This window comes from Pristiophorus japonicus, chromosome X (assembly GCF_044704955.1).
Source record: "Pristiophorus japonicus isolate sPriJap1 chromosome X, sPriJap1.hap1, whole genome shotgun sequence".
In the NCBI taxonomy this organism is placed as follows: domain Eukaryota; kingdom Metazoa; phylum Chordata; class Chondrichthyes; family Pristiophoridae; genus Pristiophorus; species Pristiophorus japonicus.
Window position 1 is genome coordinate 36,492,657 of NC_092010.1, and position 23,756 is coordinate 36,516,412.

The 23,756-nt window shown below is 46.4% G+C and overlaps 1 protein-coding gene across 4 annotated transcripts in view; it reads right to left on the minus strand.

The window, feature by feature from the left end:
- Positions 1–23,756, minus strand: part of LOC139240985 (STE20/SPS1-related proline-alanine-rich protein kinase-like) — a 102,804-nt gene that overhangs the window by 57,635 nt on the left and 21,413 nt on the right. The window contains exons 1-2 of one of the 4 annotated variants that reach the window (XM_070869632.1): positions 8,648–8,718; positions 6,763–6,869 (exon numbers count right to left, since the gene is read on the minus strand). The exons of 1 other annotated variant lie outside the window; for it this stretch is intronic. In XM_070869632.1, the coding sequence (XP_070725733.1) occupies positions 6,763–6,835 (73 nt within the window). In that variant the 5' untranslated portion in view covers positions 6,836–6,869; positions 8,648–8,718. Of the gene's footprint in view, positions 1–6,762; positions 6,870–7,012; positions 7,379–8,647; positions 8,719–23,756 lie in introns of those variants that run through there. 2 more of the 4 variants (XM_070869631.1, XM_070869635.1) reach the window with 2 other exon arrangements.

A 23,756-nucleotide genomic window follows, 5' to 3' on the forward strand; every position in this document is an offset into this window, starting at 1 on the left:
GGAGACTTGTAGGTTACCTGTATCGGTGTGCCTGGCCTAGTATAAAAGGCAGGCCACCAGGTGTGATCCTCACTCTGGAGTTAACAAATAAAGGACTAAGGCCACTGCAGTTCAAGTACAACACATTGCCTCGTGGAGTCATTGCTAGAGCATCTAAGGACACAACATACTCCATCTGCCAAATATTTGCCCATTCACTTTGCCTGCTTATGTCCTTTTGCAGGTTTTGTGTGTTCTCCTTACACATTGCTTTCCTCCCATCTTTGTATCGTCAGCAAACTTGGCTATGTTACACTCGGTCCCTTCATCCAAGTCGTTAATATAAATTTTAAATAGTTGGGGTCCCAGCACTGATCCCCATGGCACCCCATTGGTTACTGATTGCCAACCCAAGAATGAACCATTTATCCTGACTCTCTGTTTTCTGTTAGTTAGCCAATCCCTCTCGCCATGCTAATATATTACCCCCAACCCAGTGAACCTTTATCTTGTGCAGTAACCTTTTATGTGGCACTTTATCAAATGCCTTCTGGAAGTCCAAATACACCACATCCACTGGTTCCTCGTTATCCACCCTGTTTGTTACATCCTCAGAATTCCAGCAAATTTGTCAAACATGACTTCCCCCTTCATAAATCCATGATTTTTTTTCTACCAAAGTGCATAACCTCACACTTTCCAACATTATACTCTGTCGTGTATCCTACATGGCCACTGTTGGTACTATCACAAGGTGTGCCACCAGAGGGCACAGCAGTGGGAGACTTGTAGGTTACCTGACTGAATTATGCTTTTCCAAATGTCCTGCTACTGCTTCTTTAATAATGGACTCCAACATTTTCCCAACCACAGATGTTAGGCTAACTGGTATATAGTTTCCTGCTTTCTGTCTGCCTCCTTTTTTTAAAAATAGGGACGTTACATTTGCAATTTTCCAATCTGCTGGGACCTCCCCAGAATCCAGGGAATTTTGTTAAATTAAAACCAATGCATCCACTATCCCTGCCGCTATTTCTCTGAAGACCCAAGGATGCAAGCCATCAGGTCCAGGGGATCTATCTGCCTTTAGTCCCATTATCTTACTGAGTACCACCTCTTCAGTGATTGTGATTGTGTTAAGTTCCTCCCTCCCCCTATAGCTCCTTGATTATCCACTGTTGGAATATTGTTAGTGTCCTCTACCATAAAGACTGATACAAAATATTTGTTCAGAGTTTCTGCCAGCTCCATGTTCCCCATTACTAATTTCCTGGTCTCGTCCTCTAAGGGACCAACATTTACTTTAGCCACTCTTTTCCTTTTTATATACCTGTCGAAACTCTTGCTATCTCTTTTTATATTTCGTGCTTGTTTATTTTCATAGTCTATCTTCCCTTTCTTAATCATTTTTTTAGTCATTCTTTGCTGGCTTTTAAAAGCTTCCCAATCTTCTATCCTCCCACTAGTTTGGGTCACTTTGTATCCCCTTGTTTTTAATTGGATACCAATTTAGTTATTTTACGCACACGCGCGCGCACACACACGCTTATCCTCCACACATTCGTAATCCTAATCGCATGTGCCTGCCATATTCCTTTATTCCCCTTTCCGTCAACCGCAATAAGGAGTAATGATGACACCATAAAGCGAGCAGCTGCCTCCTTGAGCAAGGGCGGGGAAGAATCAGCCAGGGTTCCCACTCTTGACTGATTGCTGAAAATTTGTGTTTGTATGGATGTTGGGTGAGAGCAAGGTCAGGCCTGTCTGTGACGCCGCTGCAGTTGAATAAGCTGTCGACACTTGCTATCTAAGCTCATGTATGAAGAATGGCCACTTGAGTGAGGTACAGAAAGGCTGCCAGTGCCTGTGAAAGTGTGCCCCAGCATGAAACAACACTTCCAGGAGGGAAAAAGAGTAAAAACTTCGAAGGGAAAAAAAAACACAACCAAATGAAACTTCTCTGCATGGGTTACCTACTAATAATGTACAGAGCAGTACAGAATGTACAGTGCTGGTGTACCAAAACTTTTCAGGCGCTGCAAGCCCACAGAATCTACTGGCAGGAATGTTGAGCTAAATCACTTTCTTACTAATTTGGGGTAGAGGGAATCCATAAAGTTTAAAAAATAACATGATACCGTTTAAATCAAAACTGAATTTTGTTTCCTTCTTTTCAAGTGTATTTCTTTTTCCAATACATATGTGGCCTGTATATTGCAGATTTGGGTGATACCAACAGTCTTTATGTTCTGTCAGCAAACACTGCCACCCCCCCTCCCCCCTCACACCCACATACAAAGTAAGAATGTAATTCATTATGAATTCTCACTGAAAGGGACTTGCACTTTTGAGCTTATTGGCAGGCAAAAGAGATGTGGGTAAAGGGCCTAAGGTGACTCAGCCTCCCTTGTATGTCTGATGAGACAGTAATCGCAGAAAGAATTAAAGGGGAGGCTAGAACATTTTCTTTAGAGAGGGGGTGCGGTTAGAGGGTGGAATTCACTGCCACAAACCGTTGAAGTGGAGTCCATAAATCTTTTCAAAAAAAGAATTGCTTGAAAAAGAGGAATATTAATGGGCATGGGGAATGAGCAGGAGAGTGGGGTGGGGTTAGATGGCACATGTAGGGGCAAACATCAGAACATATTTAATGGGCTGAATGGCCTGTTTCTGTGTTATATCATTCTACCGTGTCAGCTGTGGCTCGGCATAGCCTCTGAGTCAGAAGGTTGTTCCTGGGATGGGGGGGGATTGTCCTATGAGGAGAGATTGAGTAGACTGTGCCTATATTCTCTAGAGTTTTAGAAGAATGAGAGGTGATCTCATTGAAACATACAAAATTCTTACAGGGCTTGACAGGGTAGATGCAGGGAGGATGTTTCTTCTGGCTGGGGCGTCCTAGAACCAGGGGGTCACAGTCTCAGAATAAAAGGAGTCGGCCATTTAGGACAGATGAGAAGAAATTTCTTCCCTCCGAGGGTTGTGAATCTTTGGAATTCTCTACCCCAGAGGGCTGTGGAGGCTCAGTCGTTGAGTATATTCAAGACAGAGATCGATAGATTTTTTGGATATCAAGGGATTTGGGGATAGTGCAGGCAATTGGAGTTGAGGTAGAAGATCAGCCATGATCTTATTAAATGGTGCAGCAGGCTCGAGGGGCCAAATGGCCCACTCCTGCTCCTATTTCTTATGTTCTTATGTTGTGGGTTCAAGTCCCACTCCAGAGACTTGAGCACAAATCTAGGCTGACACTCCAGTGCAGTACTGAGGGAGTGCTGTACTGTCGGAGGTGCAGTCTTTTGGATGAGATGTTAAACCGAGGCCCCATCTGCACTCTCAAGTGGATGTAAAAGATCCCATGGCACTATTTCAAAGAAGAGCAGGGGGAGTTACCCCCAGTGTCCTGGGGCCAATATTTATCCCTCAATCAACATAACAAAAACAGATGATCTGGTCATTATCACATTGCTGTTTGTGGGAGCTTGCTGTGCACAAATTGGCTGCTGTGTTTCCCACATTACAACAGTGACTACACTCCAAAAGTACTTCATTAGCTGTAAAGCGCTTTGAGACGTCCAGTGGTCGTGAAAGACGCTGTATAAATGCAAGTCTTTTTATTCTTAAGGTGATCATTGCCTTTCCCATGGCATGGCAAAGATCTGGAACTTACCATATTGGAATTACGGGCATGAATCCATGCCTGACCACCATATGGCACCAGTTTGAATCTCTTCAAGTCACTTGCTGGTGACAATATCCCAAAGTGATTTAAAACTTGCTAGAGATGTAGGGAGGTTGGTACATTGGTGCACAAGAACTTTACATCTCTAGCTTCTGTTATTACTGCTACAGTGCAACATGCCTGTGGTCTTGTGCATCGGTTTAACAATCCAATTACAGATCTGTAACAGCAGTCCTTGCATACAACACAAAACCCACTTGTACTGGAGGAAAAAGAGGAATGGATTAATTTCCCCATTTGATTTTGCTCCAGTATAAAGATAATTTAAATGGCAGCCATTGTAAGTGCACTTACAGCCTGAATCGTTCTCCCCTAGTACCCTAGTGGGTAACTGCACCACATGGTGTGGCACTGAATTATACAGATTGGGAAGGTTCCGACATTGCTTTGTGCTGAGTTAACTGACCTCAGTTGGAATGATAGTAATGGTCTACAATTGGCATTAGTGTCGCTAGGCTAAGGGAGGGGAGGGAAAACCAGCCAGGCGCCTCACCGCTGATCGTGAGCGGATCCTGCTAGATACTCCATTTTGTGGATGTTACACGAGAACAGTATTGGGCTTGGCTGTGATGCCCGTCACTGTTGCATAGCTTGCTGTAGCCCCCTTCCACTCCCAATGAGCAAAGACGCTTCCTGGTGAAGTCCTAAGCCATATGAATCAGAAGTACCAGGATCGATCCTTGGCCGATGTCGAGTTAGTGGATATCAGCCAGGGCAGCAAATGGGGTGTTCCAATTGTTATCGGTGCCCCCCTGGGCTACAGTGACGGAAAGCAGTCCATGCTCCCACTCTTAATTGGCATTCAGTGACTCCTGCTGGAAAATATGTCTATGTGGTCATTAGCTGAGGACAGAATTAGGTTTGGTTTTAATTTTCCTTTTCCTATGGCCAAACAGCCCTTCTAGGCTCACAAATGAATAGTTGGAGAAGCTACTAGAGAGTGACCAGCACCCATGGAACCAGTCCCCAGCATGGGTCAGCACCTTCAAGAGAGAAGTGGAGAAAGGAAAAGAAAATTGGATAAGTATTGATTTTGATCCTTGGCCCACTAAGGATATGAGGCATTATCCGGCACTCTGCAAAATCATGCTGACATTGTATATTGAAGATAGGGCTGTTTAGGCAGATTTCGCTTCTGTAAGAGCCCAGAGTAACCTGCTCTGAACACCAACTCATTAGCTGCCATATTGGCTGATGGAAACATTTTATGCAGATGATCTGCAACAGTACAACTTCCATAATGTACTTTAAAAAAAAATTCTTACAAATGTGTCAAGACAGACATAGTTAACAATGCAATGATGCCACCAACCAAATTACTGCGTATTCTTAATTTTAAGCCTGAGGTAGCAACTCAGGTGGCACTTCACCTGATATTTTGCGCGACTCTCTCCCCTTTTCACTGCTCTTCTCCAATACCTCACCCAAATGGCTGATATTCATGTGAGCCTGGACAGTGCATGTCACCCAGCTATTCGATCACAGGGAGCATCGTAGCCACGGCCAATCATGTGGTGATCTGAAACCCTGTTGCTACGGTCAATTGTAGCTTCCAAACTACTGCACACCTCAGATGCAAACCAAGTTCAGAAACTGGGACCTTCAGATCTGTACGGCTACATTTTTAGCAACAGAGCTATCAGTGAAATTAGCTGTGCCCCTGGAAAAAATGTTTTACAGTTCTGTACAGGTCTTTAACTCGAGATATTTGCTGTCAAAAATACACAGAAAATAGCTAACATAATAAAACGATACATTTGCTGTCAAAAATACACAGAAAATAGTTAACATAATAAAACAATACACTTTCTCAGTGTTCAGGTATCAGTACTGAGTCAAGTGCATATTTTGAGGGGAAGGAGTAAGAGGGGGAGGTTAGATGTCCTTCCATGGTTACAGATTAAATCCTGGTCACATTTGGATCATGTTTCAGTCATGGAATCAGTGAACGTATAGCACAGAAGGAGGCCATTCAGTCCATCAAGTCTGTGCTGCTGCTGGCTCCTCAATTGGAGCTGTCTACTCTAATCCCATTCCCTTGTTCTTTCCTCACATCCTTTTATATTCTTCCCCTTTCAAATACTTAGCCAATTCCCTTTCAAATTTTTCTGCCACTGTCGCCACCCGTGGTAAAAAATTCCATGTTCTGACAACTCTGTGAAAAGAAATTGTCTAACTTTCCTCTTCATTTTTTGGGTGACAATCCTGAGTCGATGCCCCCTTTCTTTACTGATTCGCCAACCAACAGAAACAATCTCACTATTTACTGTTTCAAAAGTCTGTCTGCCTTCTGCAAATATGCATCGAGTTAGCCTTCGGACCACCTGTCCCCTCTCCCAATAACAATAATAAAATAGTTTGTGATCTGTATAAACATTTTCATTGGGCTTGATATAGTGCCAGGCATCAGCTGACACTTCACAAACACACACACACACACACACAAACCCTCAAGTGTAAACGCTTGTTACAGGGGGATCCTATTTGACATCAAGAGCCAATGTCGCAGTTTTGCAAACATGTCAAGAGGAGGAAGGGGGGGGGGCTTGATAGCACAGTCTGGAAGCACAGTCACTTCCAACATGTTTTAACTTACTCCTTTCATTCATTGCGACTGAACCCGGATCAACCCAGTCAGAGAGGGGAGAGAGAAAAATAACAGCAACGCAAGAAACCAAAGCTACACATCCTGACCTTAAAACACACATTAATAACCAGAACATTCACTTGAGGCGAGAACCCAACCCAAAGCAGCTGATAAATCAGAACGAAAAAAACGGTTTCTCCCCCTCAATATTATTGAAAAGCAGCGCCAGTTTAAAAAAAAAGACGCAGTCTCCCTGCACCCAGTATATAGTTGCAGCAATGAAAGGATTGAGATCGCTCAGGATGAATAATGCCACACAACAGACTGAAAATAGAACTAAAAAACAACAAAAAGAGAATTAAGTTTTTTTCCTCTCTTTGTTGACGCGACGGTTATATTTATTTAGACGCGCCACCCGAAAGCAAAAAGTTGAAACGATGGCGAAGGGACTAACCGATGATTTCCTGCAGTTCGTAGGCATCTCTTGAATTCGGCCACTGGGACCCGGCGAGCAGCTCTTCCGCCATTGCCGCTGTGAGTCAATGCGGCGAGAGTCGGCTGCTGAGGAGAGAGAGAGGCTGAAGCTCAGCAACTTTCCACAGACTGAGTCTCCCCACACACACACCTCTCAGCAGGCACCGTCCAACTGACAGCCCCTCACTGTCTCTCGCGCACATACATCACAAGAAACAAGCCATTGTTACCTCGCCCCGCCGATTACTCATCGAATGCCCGCATCACAAAGTGTCACAGGTCGAAGTCTCCCGCTGGCACATCTGCTCCATCGCGCGCTTTCAAAAGTGTCCCCAGGACCACCTCACACCCCCCTCAAAAATTAAAATCCCTGCCCGTGTCGTTAATTTAGGCCCGATTTTCCCCGGCAGTCTCGCTCTTCGCGCTCGCTCTAGTCCTAACGGCAAAGGGAGGCAAATCCGGCCCCCCTCCCGCCGGTTCCTCGCCACTTCGCTGCCATTTTCTTTAGCGGGCGCATGTGCCCCCACCCTTGGCGATACGAGCGGCCGTGTTGCGATGGAACACAAATGATGGGGGCATCTATCCAGGACCGTGAATTTCCTGTTATTCGCACCATGGCAACGGCCGGCTGAGAGGCACGCGTTTCTAAGCGTCCTCGGGTTTCTAAGGTGGCGGAAAGGGGGATTTAATCGACACACGTCTGCGCCCCGTGCAGCAGTTGCTCCATGCAAGGCAGGGGCTTGACATTTTTCCTTCACAATAAACTTTTCTCTTCTGCCAGGGCCGCTGGCGATACTACTTCTTCTTAGGCGGTCCCTCATATCGAGGATGACTTGCTTCCACACCAAAAAGGGATGAGTTCACAGGTGTTTCGATGAAGGACCGAATATTCCAGGTCCCGAACTACATGTTGAAGGGTGGAAGATGCCTGTGCGTGGATTTTTTTTAACGTGTGGTGACCGTTGCACACCAACCACCACACGGGCTTGACAGAGCTAGGTCTTGGTCCAGTGGCAAGGGTTAGAAACATAGAAAATAGGTGCAGGAGTAGTCCATTCGGCCCTTCGAGCCTGCACCACCATTCAATAAGGTCATGGCTGATCATTCACCTCAGTACTCCTTTCCTGCTTTCTCTCCATACCCCTTGATCCCTTTAGCCATAAGGGCCACATCTAATTCCCTCTTGAATATATCCAACGAACTGGCATCAACAACTCTCTGCGGTAGGGAATTCCACAGGTTAACAAGTCTCCGAGTGAAGAAGTTTCTCCTCATCTCAGTCCTAAATGGCTTGCCCCTTATCCTAAGACTGTGTCCCCTAGTTCTGGACTTGCCCAACATCGGGAACATTCTTCCTGCATCTAACCTGTCCAGTCCCGTCAGAATTTTATATGTTTCTATGAGATCCTCTCTCATCCTTCTAAACGCCACTGAATAAAGGCCCAGTCGATCCAGTCTTTCCTCATATGTCAGTCCGGCCATCCCGGGAATCAGTCTGGTGAACCTTCGCTGCACTCCCTCAATAGCAAGAACGTCCTTCCTCAGATTAGGAGACCAAAACTGAACACAATATTCCAGGTGAGGCCTCACCAAGTCCCTGTACAACTGTAGTAAGATCTCCCTGATCCTATATTCAAATCCCCTCGCTATGAAGGCCAACATACCATTTGCCTTCTCCACCACCTGCTGTACCTGCATGCCAACTTTCAATGACTGATGTACCATGACACCCAGGTCTCGTTGCACCTCCCCTTTTCCTAATCTGCCATTCAGATAATATTCTGCCTTCATGTTTTTGCCCCCAAAGTGGATAACCTCACATTCATCCACATTATACTGCATCTGCCATGCATTTGCCCACTCACCTAACTTGTCCACGTCACCCTGCAGCCTCTTAGCGTCCTCCTCACAGCTCACACCGTCACCCACTTTAGTGTCATCTGCAAACTTGAAGATATTACACTCAATTCCTTCATTTAAATCATTAATGAATATTGTAAATAGCTGGGGTCCCAGCACTGAGCCCTGCGGCACCCCACTAGTCACTGCCTGTGGCCCGTTTATCCCAACTCTCTGCTTCCTGTCTTCCAACCAGTTCTCTATCCAGTCAATACATTACCCCCAATACCATGTGCTTTAATTTTGCACACCAATCTCTTGTGTGGGACCTTGTCAAAAGCCTTTTGAAAGTCCAAATACACCACATCCACTGGTTCTCCCGTGTCCACTCTACTAGTTACATCCTCAAAAAATTCCAGAAGATTTGTCAAGCATGATTTCCCTTTCATAAATCCATGTTGACTTGGACTGATCCTGTCACTGCTTTCCAAATGCGCTGTTATTTCATCTTTAATAATTGATTCCAACATTTTCCCCACTACTGGTGTCAGGCTAACCGGTCTATAATTCCCTGTTTTCTCTCTCCCTCCTTTCTTAAAAAGTGGTGTTACATTAGCTACCCTCCAGTCCATAGGAACTGATCCAGAGTCGATAGACTGTTGGAAAATGATCACCAATGCATCCACTATTTCTAGGGCCACTTCCTTAAGTACTCTGGGATGCAGACTATCAGGCCCCGGGGATTCATCGGCCTTCAATCCCATCAATTTCCCTAACACAATTTCCCGCCTAATAAGGATATCCTTCAGTTCCTCCTTCTCACTAGACTCTCGGTCCCCTAGTACGTTCGGAAGGTTATTTATGTCTTCCTTCATGAAGACAGAACCAAAGTATTTGTTCTACTAGTCTGCCATTTCTTTGTTCCCCATTATAAATTCACCTGAATCTGACTGCAAGGGACCTACGTTTGTCTTCACTAATCTTTTTCTCTTCACATATCTATAGAAGTTTTTGCAGTCAGTTTTTATGTTCCCAGCAAGCTTCCTCTCATACTCTATTTACCCACTCCTAATTAAACCCTTTGTCCTCCTCTGTTGAATTCTAAATTTCTCCCAGGCCTCAGGTTTGCTGCTTTTTCTGGCCAATTTATATGCCTTCCTTGGATTTAACACTATCCTTAATTTCCCTTGTTAGCCATGGTTGAGCCACCTTCCCCGTTTTATTTTTACTCCAATCAGGGATGTACAATTGTTGAAGTTCATCCATGTGATCTTTAAATGTTTGCCATTGCCTATCCACCGTCAACCCTCTAAGTATCATTTGCCAGTCTATTCTAGCCAATTCACGTCTCATACCATCGAAGTTACCTTTCCTTAAGTTCAGGACCCTAGTCTCTGAATTAACTGTGTCACTCTCCATCTTAATAAAGAATTCTACCATATTATGGTCACTCTTCCCCAAGGGGCCTCGCACAACAAGATTGCTAATTAGTCCCTTCTCATTACACATCACCCAGTCTAGGATGGCCAGCCCTCTAGTTGGTTCCTCGACATCCTCCTCCATCGTATTGCTACCAGTATAGCCCAATCTATATGTAGATTAAATTCGGCCACAATAAATGCTGTATCTTTATTGCATGCATCCCTAATTTTTTGTTTGATGTTGTCCCCAACCTCACTACTACTGTTTGATGGTCTGTACACAACTCCCACTAGCATTTTCTGCCCTTTGGTATTTCGCAGCTCCACCCATACAGATTCCACATCACCCAAGCTAATGTCCTTCCTTACTATTGCCTAAATTTCCTCTTTAACCAGCAACGTTACCCCACCTCCTTTTCCTTTCTATCTATCCATCCTGAATGTTGAATACCCCTGGATGTTGAGTTCCCAACCTTGGTCACCCTGGAGCCATGTCTCCGTGATGCCAATTATATCATATTCATTAATTGCTGCCTGTGCAGTTAATTCGTCCACCTTATTACGAATACTCCTCACATTGAGGCACAGAGCCTTCAGGCTTGTCTTTTTTAACACACTTTGTCCTTTTAGAATCTTGCTGCAATGTGATTTTTGCCTTGGGTTTCTCTGCCCTCCACTTTTACTTTTCTTCTTTATATCTTTTGCTTCTGCCCCTATTTTACTTCCTTCTGTCTCCCTGCATAGGTTCCCATCCCCTGCCATATTAGTTTAACCCCTCCCCAACAGCACTAGCAAACACACCAAGACGACTGGAGTGTCTGCTGCACAGATGTAGTGCGTACACATATCGCAGTGTGGGCTGGCCCGTGCTGCCCCTGGGCCCTCGTCTCTCCTGGGCCCCGATCACACCGCTCTGCAATCTCTCGCTGCTCCTTCGCCCCGACCTCGCCGCTCTTGCTGTACCTGCCCACGCTCCAATTATCGATCTGGGTTATGGTAACGTCCAATCCAGTCGCCCTCTTCACAGCCGTCGCCCTCCCGGACCGGCTCGCGCTGTACCTTGCAGTGGTATGCTCCTGGCACCACATTAAGTCCCTTCCTCTCTTTCCCCCCCCCCCCCCAACCCACCTAAGAGGGGGCAGAAACACTGCCAGATGCCCACCAAAGCTCTGACTCTCAAATGTCCTCCAGTGCTTGGGTGCAAGCCTAAGGCAGGTGGCAAGACCGTCCAGCCAAACTTGCACTGCCATAAGGGGCTGAAAAAATCTACCCTCGAATATACATAAATCACTGTTAACTGAACAATGCTGATTGCTCAAATATGTAGGCCAACTAACAACCAATCGAATCATCAAAATATTTCCCCCTTTTGGCAACCATAATGATTTTCCAGCCACTGACTAAATGTTAAGCTTTTAACGTCATGAACATATGAAATAATCCTGAAAGAAATCATTAAATTTAGCCATAAATCTAGTCATTTTATCTTAGAAATCCCTGAGGTAACTTTGCTCAGCTCTTTTCAGCCTGAGAATTGACTTCGTACTCTTTACCTGGGCTTTCCTACTGATATTTCCCAGACTCAGAAGATGCTTTACCTGTTTGCAACCTCTGGCAATTTACATGCTGCCTCACTCTCCAGTGTTGAAAGAAAGAAAGTTAGTTAAGGTTGTGCAACCCAATTTTATTTATTTCCTTTGGCAATGGAGATTTTGGAAATAAAGTTGAACTGTACGAATTACCAACTTAGAATAATAGACCCATCGTGCCTGTGCCGGCTCTTTGGTAGAGCTATCCAATTAGTCCCACTCCCCTGCCTTTTCCCCACAGTCCTACAAATGTTTCCACTTCAAGTATATATCCAATTGCCTTTTGAAAGTTACTATTGAATCTGCTTCCAACACCCTTTCAGATAGTGGATTCCAGATCACAACAACTCCCTGTATAAAAAGTGTTTTCTTTATCTCCCATCTGGTTCTTTGCCAATTATCTTAAATCTGTGTCCTCTGGTTACCGACCCTCCTGCTAGTGGAAACTACTCGATCCCTTCATAATTTTGAACACCTCTATTAAATCTCCCCTTAACCTTCTCTGCTCTAAGGAGAACAATCCTAGCTTCTTGAGTCTCGCCACATAACTGAAGCCCCTCATCCCTGGTACCATTCCAGTAAATCTCCTCTGCACCCTCTCCAAGAGTTTCTGTGTTTCTTTCTTTCTATCAGAAGTGCTCTCACTTGGCACAAAACAAAAGGCAGAAGGAGTGAACACAGGCACCAGGTTCCTTCAAAGTTTGTCAAACACCTGCCCAAGTGCTGATTTAAAAAAAAAACTAATTCACGGGATGTGAGCGTTGCTGGCAAGGCCGGCATTTATTGCCCATCCCTAATTGCCCCTTGAGAAGGTGATGGTGAGTTGCTTTCTTGAACCGCTGCAGTCCTTGTGGTGAAGGTGCTCCCACAGTGTTGTTAGATAGGGAATTCCAGGATTTTGACCCAGCGACAATGAAGGAATGGCTGATATATTTCCAAGTCAGGATGTTATGTGACTTGGAGGGGAACGTGAAGGTGGTGGTGTTCCCAGGCACCTGCTGCACTTGTCCTTCTAGGTGGTAGAGGTCGCAGGTTTGGGAGGTGCTGCCAAAGAAGCCTTGGTGAGTTGCTGCAGTGCATCTTGTAGATGGTACACACTGCAGACACGGTGTGCCGGTGATGGAGGGAGTGAATGTTGAAGGTGATGGATGGGGTGCCAATCAAGCGGGCAGCAGCCAACACCCAGCATAGTGCTGCCAGGTGCCAGAACCACCCATTTCTATGTATTGCCAGATCCCCCCATATGTCAGGTTCTAAACTTGCCCCTGAGCTCTGCCAGATCCCAGGTTCCCCTGAGTGGTCCCAGGTCCCAAGACCCTATGAACGGTGCTGTATCCCAGCTGCCTCTGTGGTGGCAGGTCTCTATCCTTTGAATACGCCAGGCATCCATTTCTCTCCTGCTGCTAGGTATTGGCCTACCCCTACCCCAACTTCAGCCATTATCACTGGGCCTCACTCTGTCCCACATTGCTCATTTCTTTCAGTGGAATAGTAGCGGTAACACTAAGGGATCCCTTCAATCCTGTTATTCCAGGTAGGCTAGGAAGATCGTTGTGATTTTTATTAACTGAGATAATTGGGTTTTCACTGTCCCTATGAAACAGCTCCTCTTGTATCTCTTTTTATATCATTAAAATGAAGTGGCAGTGAATGAACTTTTCCTTTAATATAAATATATATAAAATAAATACCTGTAATTCAATCTCAGGGATCTGTTTATATTGAAGCTTTGCTCTCTCAGTTTATGACGTAATCAAGGGTCCCTCAATTGAATTAATATCAAGTGAGAAAATGAATTAGAACCCGAACCGCTTAACGATAAAGCCTTTCTTTGCTGGTTGATTCACTTACTGTTGTATAATCAACAAAATTAATCAAAAATAAATCAATTTTATCCTCTATTTTTGTTAACTGCTTTTCTGCCTCTTTTAGGTTCTCATGTCATGTATTGTTCTCCCAGTTGGGAGGACAGGCAGCTTCCCTCTGGTTTCCCCTCCTTATGGGGAGATGTTTTCACTTGGAACCTTCTCCTGATAGGCCAGTAGTGATCGGGGACCTGTCATGTAGGGAATCACAAGGGTGAACTCATGAGATACCTTGTTTGCGATTGACAGTGATCGCATCTCTTTGGGAATTCCTGCATAACAATAAATACAGGAAAAGAAAGTTGGTAATCTACAAGGAAATGAGAGCAAAGAAGAAAAAAAGTATTTACTGGTTTTATATTACCAGCTTATTAACAGATTGTCGTGCTATAAAATCAAGGACATCGAGGCAGTCAGGGCCCGCTGGAAGGAGCACTTCGAAGATCTCCTCAATCGAGACTCTGCCTTTGACTCGAGTGTTCTCAACGCCATTCCGCAGCATGCTACCACCACAGTGAAACCCCAACACTGCACAAGGTAGAAAAAGCCATAAGACAGCTCAAAAACAAGGTTACGGGAGCGGATGGAATCCCTGCTGAGACACTGAAGTATGGCGGAGAGGCACTGCTGGCGCGAATACATGACCTCATCTCTCTCATCTGGAGGGAGGAGAGCATGCCGGGAGATCTTAGTGTTATGTCTTTAATACTCTTATGAATGACTCCATGAGGTCTAGTATTGTACTTGAGCTGTTGTGACCTTAGTCCCATTTATTGTAACTCCAGAGTGAGGCACAAGCATGGTGGGCAGCCTTTTATACTGGGCCCTGCACACCTATGCAGGTGACCCTCAGGTCTCCCACCGCAGTGTCCTCTGGTGGCACACCTTATGTACCTAAACAGTTAGTATACATGGTCTACATACATGACATCACTTCCCCCCAAGTCTTTAATGCAAATTGACTCGTACATTGATGGTGACCTGGGCTTTGCTCTTCCTGGTTGACCATTGGAGGGTCACTTCTAGCTTGGGTGGGTTGGTAGTGAGATTTGTTGCCAGTGGAGGTCCCAGTGGTTTCTGGTTGTGAGTCCATGACGACTCCATTCTCCCCCCCACACAGAGATCATGCTAATGGCCCGTTACAATCAATTTGCATTCAAGTTCATCACATGGGTTTTACATTTACATCTTGGTACATTTGTTGGGTGGATTACAGTTGTGTTTCTTCTTGTGTGGTACATTTACATGATCAGTACAGGTATATCAGTACAGGTACACAAGGACAGTCTAGTTCCAGCACGGCCGGATGAGATCCGGGCCGTCTGGTGGTGGCGCAGTGCCCCATGCTAGTGGGTCTGTGGGCGAGGTGAGCTTATTTTCCTCGAGTTGCTGGAGCTCAGGGCTCTTGCCGTTACTCCTAGTGTCGGGCAGGCCCAAAGACAGCTGATGTGTCTGTGACCTCCCTGTCCTTTTCGTTTGCACAGTGTCGCTGCTGCACCCTGGGAAGCGGTCTGAGATAGTGAGCGTTTTGTCGAATCGACGGTGGGGCTGCCTCATCTTGTCTAGCAGTTTGCAGGGGACAGCTGACTCGCTTTCCTTGAGGGCACCGTTGTGAGCACTCTCTAGTTTGGGATCCTGGCTGGTCCAGGTCCCATTCGGAGGAGCTGTTGCGGGTGACCCTTCGCTCTTGGGCATTGCCGTGGTGGCGAGTGGGTTTGTGGGCTGCGCCTTTTCCACCCGGGTGGTGGGTGACAGTAGCCGACTGCGAGCATAGGCGCAGTTTACTGTTTCTGGCCCATGGCGGTTCATGCCATTGGGTGCCTGCAATGTTAAACCGATCTGAGGCAGGGTATTGCTACCGGTGCCTCTGCTCTCCGGGGATCATTTACTCTGCGGCTTGTCTACTTCTGTCAGCTGCGGGGACACTTTATGATACATCGTTCTGGTCCCGGGGACGCAGGCTACAGCATTGGGTAGCCCACTGGACCTGTATGCGACCGTTAGGTGTTCGCCCGCTACATTGGGGGCTGATTGGAATTTGCACCCAACATCACTCAACAACATTTTGCTCGTTGCAGCTGGATTTTTACATTGGTTACCAATTTCAAGCAGTTCATTCAAAAATGGCGGGTTGCTGGCCTCCTTTAAAATGAGCAGTGGTGCAGCAGGGAGAGATTCAAATTCCTGGGGCATTGGAATCGGTTCTGGGGGAAGTGGGACCAGTACAAACCGGACGGTCTGCACCTAGGCAGGACCGGAACCAATGTCCAAGGAGGAGTGTTTGCTTGTGCTGTTGGGGAGGAGTTAAACTAATAGGGCAGGGGAATGGGAACCAATGCAGGGAGACAGAGGGAAACAAAATGGAGACAGAAGCAAAAGACAGAAAGGAGATGAGTAAAAGTGTAGGGCAGAGAAACCCAAGGCAAAAAACAAAAAGGGCCACTTTACAGCAAAATTCTAAAGGGTCAAAGTGTGTTGAAAAGGCAAGCCTGAAGGCTCTGTGCCTCAATGCGAGGAGTAAGGTGGTCGAATTAACTGTGCAGATAGCTGATACGTCCTTACTACACAGTATAAATGAACACGAGGCCCATGCTTGAGAGAAGGTCAGTCTGTGACCTGTCCTTTATTCCTTAGCACTCAAGTGATGAAGGTGGGTGGAGCTTCCCCTTTTATACCTGAAGGTCCAGGTTAGGAGTGTTTCCCACCTAGTGGTCAGTGTTCTCACGGTGTACAACTTAGGTCAGTTTATACATGGGTTACAATGCTGGTTGAATACATGACAATAGCATTAACGGATACGATGTGGTTGGCATCACGGAGACATGGCTCCAGGGTGACCAAGGCTGGGAACTCAACATCCAAGGGTATTCAACATTTAGGAAGGATAGACAGAAAGGAAAAGGAGGCGGGGTGGCGTTGCTGGTTAAAGAGGAAATTAATGCAATTGTAAGGAAAGACATTAGCTTGGATGATATGGAATCGGTATGGGTGGAGCTACGGAATACCAAAGGGCAGAAAACGCTAGTGGGAGTTGTGTACAGACCTCCAAACAGTAGTAGTGATGTTGGGGAGGGCATCAAACAGGAAATTAGGGGTGCATGCAATAAAGGTGCAGCAATTATCATGGGTGACTTTAATATGCATATAGATTGGGCTAACCAAACTGGAAACAATACGGTGGAGGAGGATTTCCTGGAATGCATAAGGGATGGTTTTCTAGACCAATATGTCGAGGAACCAACTAGTGGGGAGTCCATCTTAGACTGGGTGTTGTGTAATGAGAGAGGATTAATTAGCAATCTTGTTGTGCGAGACCCCTTGGGGAAGAGTGACCATAATATGGTGGAATTCTACATTAGGATGGAGAATGAAACAGTAAATTCAGAGATCATGGTCCAGAACTTAAAGAAGGGTAACTTTGAAGGTATGAGGCGTGAATTGGCTAGGATAGATTGGCGAATGATACTTAAGGGGTTGACAGTGGATGGGCAATGGCAGACATTTAGAGACCGCATGGATGAACTACAACAATTGTACATCCCTGTCTGGCATAAAAATAAAAAAGGGAAGGTGGCTCAACCGTGGCTATCAAGGGAAATCAGGGATAGTATTAAAGCCAAGGAAGTGGCATACAAATTGGCCAGAAATAGCAGCGAACCCGGGGACTGGGAGAAATTTAGAACTCAGCAGAGGAGGACATAGAAACATAGAAACATAGAAAATAGGTGCAGGAGTAGGCCATTCGGCCCTTCTAGCCTGCACCGCCATTCAATGAGTTCATGGCTGAACATGCAACTTCAGTACCCCATTCCTGCTTTCTCGCCATACCCCTTGATCCCCCTAGTAGTAAGGACTTCATCTAACTCCTTTTTGAATATATTTAGTGAATTGGCCTCAACAACTTTCTGTGGTAGAGAATTCCACAGGTTCACCACTCTCTGGGTGAAGAAATTCCTCCTCATCTCGGTCCTAAATGGCATACCCCTTATCCTTAGACTGTGTCCCCTGGTTCTGGACTTCCCCAACATTGGGAACATTCTTCCTGCATCTAACCTGTCTAACCCCGTCAGAATTTTAAACGTTTCTATGAGGTCCCCTCTCATTCTTCTGAACTCCAGTGAATACAAGCCCAGTTGATCCAGTCTTTCTTGATAGGTCAGTCCCGCCATCCCGGGAATCAGTCTGGTGAACCTTCGCTGCACTCCTTCAATAGCAAGAATGTCCTTCCTCAGGTTAGGAGACCAAAACTGTACACAATACTCCAGGTGTGGCCTCACCAAAGCCCTGTACAACTGTAGCAACACCTCCCTGCCCCTGTACTCAAATCCCCTCGCTATGAAGGCCAACATGCCATTTGCTTTCTTAACCGCCTGCTGTACCTGCATGCCAACCTTCAATGACTGATGTACCATGACACCCAGGTCTCGTTGCACCTCCCCTTTTCCTAATCTGTCACCATTCAGATAATAGTCTGTCTCTCTGTTTTTACCACCAAAGTGGATAACCTCACATTTATCCACATTATACTTCATCTGCCATGCATTTGCCCATTCACCTAACCTATCCAAGTCGCTCTGCAGCCTCATAGCATCCTCCTCGCAGCTCACACAGCCACCCAACTTAGTGTCAAAGGGTTTGATTAGGGCAAGGAAAATAGAGTACAAGAGGAAGCTTGCAGGGAACATTAAAATGGACTGCAAAAGCTTCTATAGATATGTAAAGAGAAAAAGGTTAGTAAAGACAAACGTAGGTCGCCTGCAGTCAGAATCAGGGGAAGTCATAACTGTGAACAAAGAAATGGCAGACCAATTGAACAAGTACTTTGGTTCGGTATTCACTAAGGAGGACACAAACAACCTTCCGGATATAAAAGGGGTCAGAGGGTCTAGTAAGAAGGAGGAACTGAGGGAAATCCTTATTAGTCGGGAAATTGTGTTGGGAAAATTGATGGGATTGAAGGTCGATAAATCCCCAGGGCCTGATGGTCTACATCCCAGCGTACTTAAGGAGGTGGCCTTGGAAATAGCGGATGCATTGACAGTCATTTTCCAACATTCCATTGATTCTGGATCAGTTCCTGCGGAGTGGAGGGTAGCCAATGTAACCCCACTTTTTAAAAAAGGAGGGAGAGAGAAAACAGAATTATAGATCGGTCAGCCTGACATCGGTAGTGGGTAAAATGATGGAATCAATTATTAAGGATGTCATAGCAGCGCATTTGGAAAGAGGTGACATGATAGGTCCAAGTCAGCATGGATTTGTGAAAGGGAAATCATGCTTGACAAATCTTCTGGAATTTTTTGAGAATGTTTCCAGTAGAGTGGACAAAGGAGAACCAGTTGATGTGGTGTATTTGGACTTTCAGAAGGCTTTTGACAAGGTCCCACACAAGCGATTAATGTGCAAAGTTAAAGCACATGGGATTGGGGGTAGTGTGCTGACGTGGATTGAGAACTGGTTGGCAGACAGGAAGCAAAGAGTAGGAGTAAATGGGTTCTTTTCAGAATGGCAGGCAGTGACTAGTGGGGTACCACAAGGTTCTGTGCTGGGGCCCCAGCTGTTTACATTGTACATTAATGATTTAGACGAGGGGATTAAATGTAGTATCTCCAAATTTGCGGATGACACTAAGTTGGGTGGCAGTGTGAGCTGCGAGGAGGATGCTATGAGGCTGCAGAGTGACTTGGATAGGTTAGGTGAGTGGGCAAATGCATGGCAGATGAAGTATAATGTGGATAAATGTGAGATTATCCACTTTGGTGGTAAAAACAGAGAGACAGACTATTATCTGAATGGTGACAGATTAGGAAAAGGGAAAGTGCACCGAGACCTGGGTGTCATGGTACATCAGTCATTGAAGGTTGGCATGCAGGTACAGCAGGCGGTTAAGAAAGCAAATGGCATGTTGGCCTTCATAGCAAGGGGATTTGAGTACAGGGGCAGGGAGGTGTTACTTCAGTTGTACAGGGCCTTGGTGAGGCCACACCTGGAGTATTGTGTACAGTTTTGGTCTCCTAACTTGAGGGAGGACATTCTTGCTATTGAGGGAGTGCAGCGAAGGTTCACCAGACTGATTCCCGGGATGGCGGGACTGACATATCAAGAAAGATTGGATCAACTGGGCTTGTATTCACTGGAGTTCAGAAGAATGAGAGGGGATCTCATAGAAATGTTTAAAATTCTGACGGGTTTAGACAGGTTAGATGCAGGAAGAATGTTCCCAATGTTGGGGAAGTCCAGAACCAGGGGTCACAGTCTAAGGATAAGGGGTAAGCCATTTAGGACCGAGATGAGGAGAAACTTCTTCACTCAGAGAATTGTGAACCTGTGGAATTCTTTACCACAGAAAGTTGTTGAGGCCAATTCACTAAATATATTCAAAAAGGAGTTAGATGTAGTCCTTACTACTAGGGGGATCAAAGGGTATGACGAGAAAGCAGGAATGGGGTACTGAAGTTGCATGTTCAGCCATGAACTCATTGAATGGCGGTGCAGGCTCGAAGGGCCGAATGGCCTACTCCTGCAACTATTTTCTATGTTTCTATGTTTCTATGATGCGTCGTCATATGGCGTCGGGTGTGCATTGCAAGAAGCTAATGATTTTGGGAAACTGCAACCGGTTGCTTATGCATCCAGGAGTCTGTCTAAGGCTGAGAGAGCTGACAACATGATTGAGAAAGAAGCGTTGGCATGTGTCTATGGGGTAAAGAAAATGCATCAGCACCCGTTTGGGCTAAAATTCAAATTGGAAACCATAAGCCACTTATATCCCTGTTCTCCGAGACTAAAGGGACAAATACCAACACATCAGCCCGCATCCAGAGATGGGCGCTCACGTTGTCCGCATACAACTACGCCATCTGCCACAGGCCAGGCACAGAAAACTACGCCGATGCTCTCAGTAGGCTGCCATTGCCCACCACGGGGGGTGGAAATGGCGCAGCCCGCAGATCGAGCCATGGTTATGGAAGCATTTGAGAGTGAGCAATCACCCGTCACTGCCCGGCAGATCAAAACGTGGACAAGCCAGGACCCCTTATTATCTCTAGTTAAAAGCTGTGTGTTTCAAGGGAGCTGGTCCAGTATCCCAGTGGAAATGTAGAAAGAGATAAAGCCGTTCCAGCGGCGCAAAGATGAAATGTCCATACAGGCAGACTGCCTTCTGTGGGGCAATCGAGTAGTGGTCCCCAAGAAGGGCAGAGATACCTTCATCAATGACCTCCACAGTACCCACCCAGGCATCGTAATGATGAAAGCGATAGCCAGATCCCACATGTGGTGGCCCGGTATCGATGCGGACTTAGAGTCCTGTGTTCACAGATGTAATACATGCTCGCAGTTAAGCAATGTACCCAGGGGGGCGCTGCTAAGTTTATGGTCTTGGCCCTCCAAACCATGGTCTAAGGTACACGTCGACTATGCAGGCCCGTTCTTGGGTAAAATGTTCCTCGTGGTTGTAGACGCGTACCCCAAGTGGATTAAATGTGAGATAATGTCGGCCAGCACGTCCGCTGCCACTACTGAAAGCCTGCGGGTCATGTTTGCCACACACGGCCTACCGGATGTCCTGGTGAGCGACAACGGGCCATGTTTTACCAGTGCTGAGTTCAAAGAATTCATGACCCGTAACAGGATCAAACATGTCACATCTGCCCCGTTTAAACCAGCGTACAATGGTCAGGCAGAGAGAGCAGTGCAAACCATCAAGCAAGGCTTGAAGAGGGTAACTGAAGGCTCACTGCAGACTCGCCTATCCCGAGTCCTGCTTAGCTACCGCACAAGACCCCACTCACTCACTGGGATCCCACCTGCTGAACTGCTCATGAAAAGAGCACTTAAGACAAGGCTCTTGTTAGTTCACCTTGATCTACATGAACGGGTAGAGAGCAGGCGGCTTCAACAAAGTGCATACCATGATAGCGCAAATGTGTCACACAAGATTGAAATCAATGATCCTGTATTTGTATTGAATTATGGACAAGGTCCCAAGTGGCTTCCCGGCACTGTCGTGGCCAAAGACGGGAACAGGGTGTTTCGGGTCAAACTTTCAAATGGACTCATTCACCGGAAACACTTGGACCAAATCAAACTCAGATTTACGGACTATCCTGAGCAACCCACCTTGGACCCTACCTTTTTTGATCCCCCAACATACACACCAGTGGCAACCGGCACCACGGTTGACCACGAAGCAGAACCCATCATCCACAGCAGCCCAGCAGGACCCAACACACCAGGCAGCCCAGCAAGGCCAGCTGCACAGCAGCCCAGCAAGGACCCAATAAATTATTCAGCAACAGCAGCTTTCACACCGGGACGATCAACCAGGGCAAGAAGGGCCCCAGATCGACTCACATTGAAAATAGTTACATGATTGACTTTGCGGGGGTGGGGGAGTGTTGTTATATATGTAGACTTGTATTTACTCTGTACAGCCACCAGAGGGCTCATCCCCTGGAGTCCCAAGGGATCCCATAATCCCTTGGGAGCACAAGTATTTAAGGAGGCTTCACAGGTTGGAGAGGCACTCTGGAGACCTGCAATAAAAGACTAAGGTCACACTTTACTTTGAGCTCACAGTGTTCAGTTCTTTCTCCATATACAACAGTTAGTATACATGGTCTACATACATGACACTTAGAGATGCAGTGATCGTGACCATCTTTAAAAAAGGGGACAAGTCCGACTGCGGCAACTACAGGGGAATCTCCCTGCTATCAGCCACTAGGAAAGTTGTCGCTGGAGTCCTCCTCAACCGTCTTCTCCCCGTGGCCGAGGAGCTCCTCCCGGAGTCACAGTGCAGCTTTCATCCCCTCCGGGGCACAACGGACACAACGCACAGCACTGCCCCCCAGTCATCAAGATCCACGGCACGGCCCTAGAAAACGTGGACCACTTTCCTTATCTTGGGAGCCTCCTATCAACAAGAGCAGGCATTGACGACGAGACCCAACACCGCCTCCAGTGCAGTCTTCGGCCGCCTGAGGAAAAGAGTGTTTGAAGACCAGGCCCTCAATACTGTCACCAAGCTCATGGTCTACAGGACTATAGTAATACCCGCCCTCCTGTATGGCTCAGAGACATGGACCATGTACAGTAGACACCTCAAGTCGCTGGACCAACGATGTCTCCGCAAGATCCTACAAATCCCCTGGGAGGACAGACACACCAACATTAGCGTCCTCAACCAGGCCAACATCCCCAGCATTGAAGCAGCGACCACACTTGATCAGCTCTGCTGGGCAGGCCACATAGTTCGCATGCCAGACACGAGACTCCCAAAGCAAACGCTCTACTTGGAACTTGTCCACGGCAAACGAGCCAAAGATGGGCAGAGGAAACGTTACATGGACACCCTCAAAGCCTCCTTGATAAAGTGCGACATCCCCACTGACACCTGCCAAAGACCGCCCTCAGTGGAGGAAGTGCATCTGGGTGGGCGCTGAGCTCCATGAGTATCGTCGCCAAGAGCATGCAGAAATCAAGCGCAGGCGGTGGAAGGAGTGTGCGGCAAACCAGGCTCCCCGCCCACCCTTCCCTTCAACCAGTCCCACCTGTGACAGCGACTGTGGTTCTCGTATTGGACTGTTCAGCCACCTAAGAACTCATGCTAAGAGTGGAAGCAAGTCTTCCTCGATTCCGAGGGACTGCCTATGATGATGATTACCAGCTTATTAACAGATTGTCGTGATATAAAACTGGGACATTGCAGGATGTGTGACACACAACAGGCAGGATATGTGCATCTTCTAACAGGGGTGGCCCATTGCAAAGTGGCTGTTGGAACTATTGTGTTTCTTTGTTATTTGGCAAAATATGAAACAGTTTGTCTGTTTATTGCAACTCACTGGCCAACTACTGATTCATAATTTTCACTCTGGAAGCATACAAGTAGAAATATGTCTTTGATCTGCAAGAACAGCCTGATTGTGATTTGACATAGAAACATAGAAACATAGAAAATAGGTGCAGGAGTAGGCCATTCGAGCCTGCACCACCATTCAATGAGATCATGGCTGATCATTCACCTCAGTACCCCTTTCCTGCTTTCTCTCCATACCCCTTGATCCCTTTAGCCGTAAGGGCCATATCTAACTCCCTCTTCAATATATCCAATGAACAGGCATCAACAACTCTCTAGGGTAGGGAATTCCACAGGTTACCAACTCTCTGAGTGAAGAAGTTTCTCCTCATCTCAGTCCTAAATGGCTTATCCTTAGACTATGTCCCCTGGTTCTGGACTTCCCCAACATCGGGAAC